Source organism: Pygoscelis adeliae, unplaced genomic scaffold, assembly GCF_000699105.1.
Source record: "Pygoscelis adeliae isolate BGI_AS28 unplaced genomic scaffold, ASM69910v1 Scaffold4, whole genome shotgun sequence".
Taxonomy (NCBI): domain Eukaryota; kingdom Metazoa; phylum Chordata; class Aves; order Sphenisciformes; family Spheniscidae; genus Pygoscelis; species Pygoscelis adeliae.
Window position 1 is genome coordinate 15,870,541 of NW_008824986.1, and position 3,152 is coordinate 15,873,692.

A 3,152-nucleotide genomic window follows, 5' to 3' on the forward strand; every position below is an offset into this window, starting at 1 on the left:
TCCCGCCCAACTTGGTGTCGTCTGCAAACTTACTGAGGGTGCACTCGATCCCCTCATCCAGATCATTGATAAAGATATTGAACAAGACCGGCCCCAAAACTGAGCCCTGGGGAACACCGCTCGTGACCAGCCGCCAGCTGGATTTAACTCCATTCACCACAACTTTCTGGGCCCGGCCGTCCAGCCAGTTTTTGACCCAACGCAGAGTCCACCTGTCTAAGCCGTGAGCCGCCAGCTTCTCCAGGAGAATGCTGTGGGAGACGGTGTCAAAGGCCTTACTGAAGTCCAGGTAGACCACTTTCCCTCCTCCACTAGGCGGGTCACCTGGTCATAGAAGGAGATCAGGTTGGTCAAGCAGGACCTGCCTCTCATGAACCCGTGCTGGGAAGGATGGTATTTAAAAAAAACAACCCACCAAATCTGCAAATATTAAATGTTCAAATTCTTTTGCCTAAGCCTACATTGCAGTTGGTTCCTAGATGCAGATCTCTATTTTCAGTCAATTTACTATGAGCCACAAAAAGGGAATGCCCATTTAACCTGAGCCACCTAGCATCTCTCAAAGCCTCGCACATGCACTGTGACTCCTTACCATCATTGCCCAGGCTGCAGAAAGCTTCCTCTGCTGTGTGGCTGTAAGCTGAGATCTGAAGGGTGAAAGATTTCTTAGATGAGAAAATGATGGAGGGGAATGGTGATTTCACCTTCCAAGGGACCCTGCAACAGGGGCAGAGCAGCAGCTTTCGATTTTAGGACCTGGAGCAGTGGTGGTAGTTGGTCTGGAGGAGCTTTTTAGGTACGAGTCTAAGCATCCCTGTCATGGGAACCAGGAGCAAACACAAGACCTGCTCCTGCTCCTCTGTTCCCAGACCTCTCTGGAGAAACAGGCATGAACCAGGGGTCCTCAAAGCCGCAGCAGGCCCAGACGCACTCTCTGTCCTTCCTCAGGTTCTTCTTCCTGCTACACAGAGACCTCGTGTCCCTGCCACATCCTTCCCAAAAACCTGACATCTATTTGGAAAGGCTCCAGCAGGAAATGAAGTACAGCAACCATCCCAGCCCGCTCCAAGGCCCCTGGCTAGGGATAGTGTGATGAGGGACTGGATGCACAGCTGGAATTGCAGCTGGGTTTGGCTTGAAATCCCCTCAGACAAACCCTGTGATGTGTCATTCAGGCCCAGAGGTGCCTCGAGGTTGGCTCCAGGGAGCAGGTAAGACCTGAGGGAGCCCAGACTGTAGCAGTGCAGCTCCCATCGCTCCTTTCAGACACACAGCACCCAAAATCAGGCTTTGCTTTGAGTCAAGGTCAGGAATTGGAATGGACAAGAAAGAACTTGGCATAGCCATGCCTGACTTTATTTTAGTGTGTTTTATACTGAGTATCTGTAAATACCAGCTGCTTGGACTCTGGCTGGCAGTCCCAGCTGATCAGTCCTCTGCTTTTCTCTGGTGAGCATCAGCACTAAAGTGCACCGCACCACTAGCAGGTGGGGAGTGCAATGACATCTTGGAGACCTATGGCAGCATACAGATCCCCAATTGCCTCGGTATGTAGCTGGTGCGTTGCAATGAACTCCTTCCCTTCAGCCCTTTTGGCTTATTTTGGAATAGAGACCTTCCAGGAGAAGCAGGGCAAGCAGACTGTATCATTTACATCTGTACATAAAGGCAATTAACTTCCCAGAGACTAATTCTGCAACTTCCCAGGGAAAAACAACAAAAAGATCCAACCATTTTAAACTACGAGCATCCAAACCAAAATAAAAATCAGTAAAAAACCCCAAACCATAATCTTTAACCTGAAAGATTACAGAATAGAATATTCTAATCTATATATGTTCTATTCTATTCTATATATATGCTATTATATCTTTTCTCAAGACCAAATGGAACTCCTTAAAATCTGTGAAGAATCAGAAAGTGTCCTCCAACCCCACTGCTTCACAAAATTCCATTGCATCTTTCTGAATAAATGCTCTGGCCCCATGGGAGCTGCTAGGTTGAATTTTGCAGTTTCACTCAGCACGTTATCACTGGCCTTTCCACTCATTGCCAACCTGCTTGAAACTACAATGAGACATTCCTGACACTCACCCTGTCTGGATGGATGTCCAAGGCATCACAGAGCTTGCCTGCGAAGAGCTTAGACCTTTCAAAGGTTCCTTTGCCAATGCTGTAGGAGCCGTCCAAGAGGAAAAGGACATCTAATGAAGCCGAGCACTGCATCACTAGGAGAAAAAGATGTACACTGTGAAACTGCACTTTATTAGTCTCACTCTCTGGAAGCAGACAGCCAACAGCAGAAAGCCCAGACAAATGGACTTGCCAAGCATGGACTGGGGCAGCCCGATGATCACAAGCCAAAGCCTGCATACACTCCTGCTCTGGCCTACAGCACCGCCAGTTCAGCCCTCACAGTCTGCAAGACTTTCACCTTAGATTTCAGGTCCTCAGCCTGGCTTTAGCAGTTCAATGGAAGCATGACACTGACAACTCCAATGAGCCAATGCAGCGATATCATTAACCGCAGAGAGAGCCACTCTCCCAGCAGGGATGCTGAGGGGTGAGCAGCGAGGAGAGGTGGCCGTGCCTGGTGGGACCAGCAGCCTCTCCCAGCGCAAGGCACAGACGTGAATCCAGAAGGCATTTGCAAAGCGTACGGAGTCCCACAGAGCCAGATGTGTTTCATCTGCAGCACGTTTTTCAAAACACACTCTTATTTTTCTCAACACAAACTCTCTGAACAGCTCCAAGGCACTGACAGAAACACATTTCACAAAAAACTGCCTTTTATCCCATCTTCAGACATGTGTCCTTGTATCACCCCTGCCTGCATGAACATGACTGCTCCCAAGTACTAGTTCCTGAGGTGCTTATGCTGCAGTGGAAGCCCATAATTTCACTGACAAAAATAAAAAAAAAATAGGCAGTCTGCAGACTCTGAAGAGACATCTTCAAAGCATTTACACAGAAGTTTTAAAGTCACCTCTGCAGCATTTAGCAGAACCAACTTCAAGGGAAACTGAATCCAGAAGCTCAATACAGGGAGCAAGCACACCAACCTTTTAAGATCCCTTTTGGCCCATGCCCTTTCTCTATCCCCATTATTGTCATCATCTTTTTATTACTACTTTTTTCCAAATCATTCCTGC

At 48.0% G+C, this 3,152-nt stretch overlaps 1 protein-coding gene across 1 annotated transcript in view; it reads right to left on the reverse strand.

Annotated features, from left to right (window-relative positions):
- VWA2 (von Willebrand factor A domain containing 2) overlaps nt 1-3,152 on the reverse strand; it is a 24,040-nt gene that overhangs the window by 16,477 nt on the left and 4,411 nt on the right. Inside the window, exon 4 of the mRNA XM_009326046.1 lies at nt 2,095-2,228. Within this exon, the coding sequence (XP_009324321.1) occupies nt 2,095-2,228 (134 nt within the window). The remainder of the gene's footprint in view (nt 1-2,094; nt 2,229-3,152) is intronic.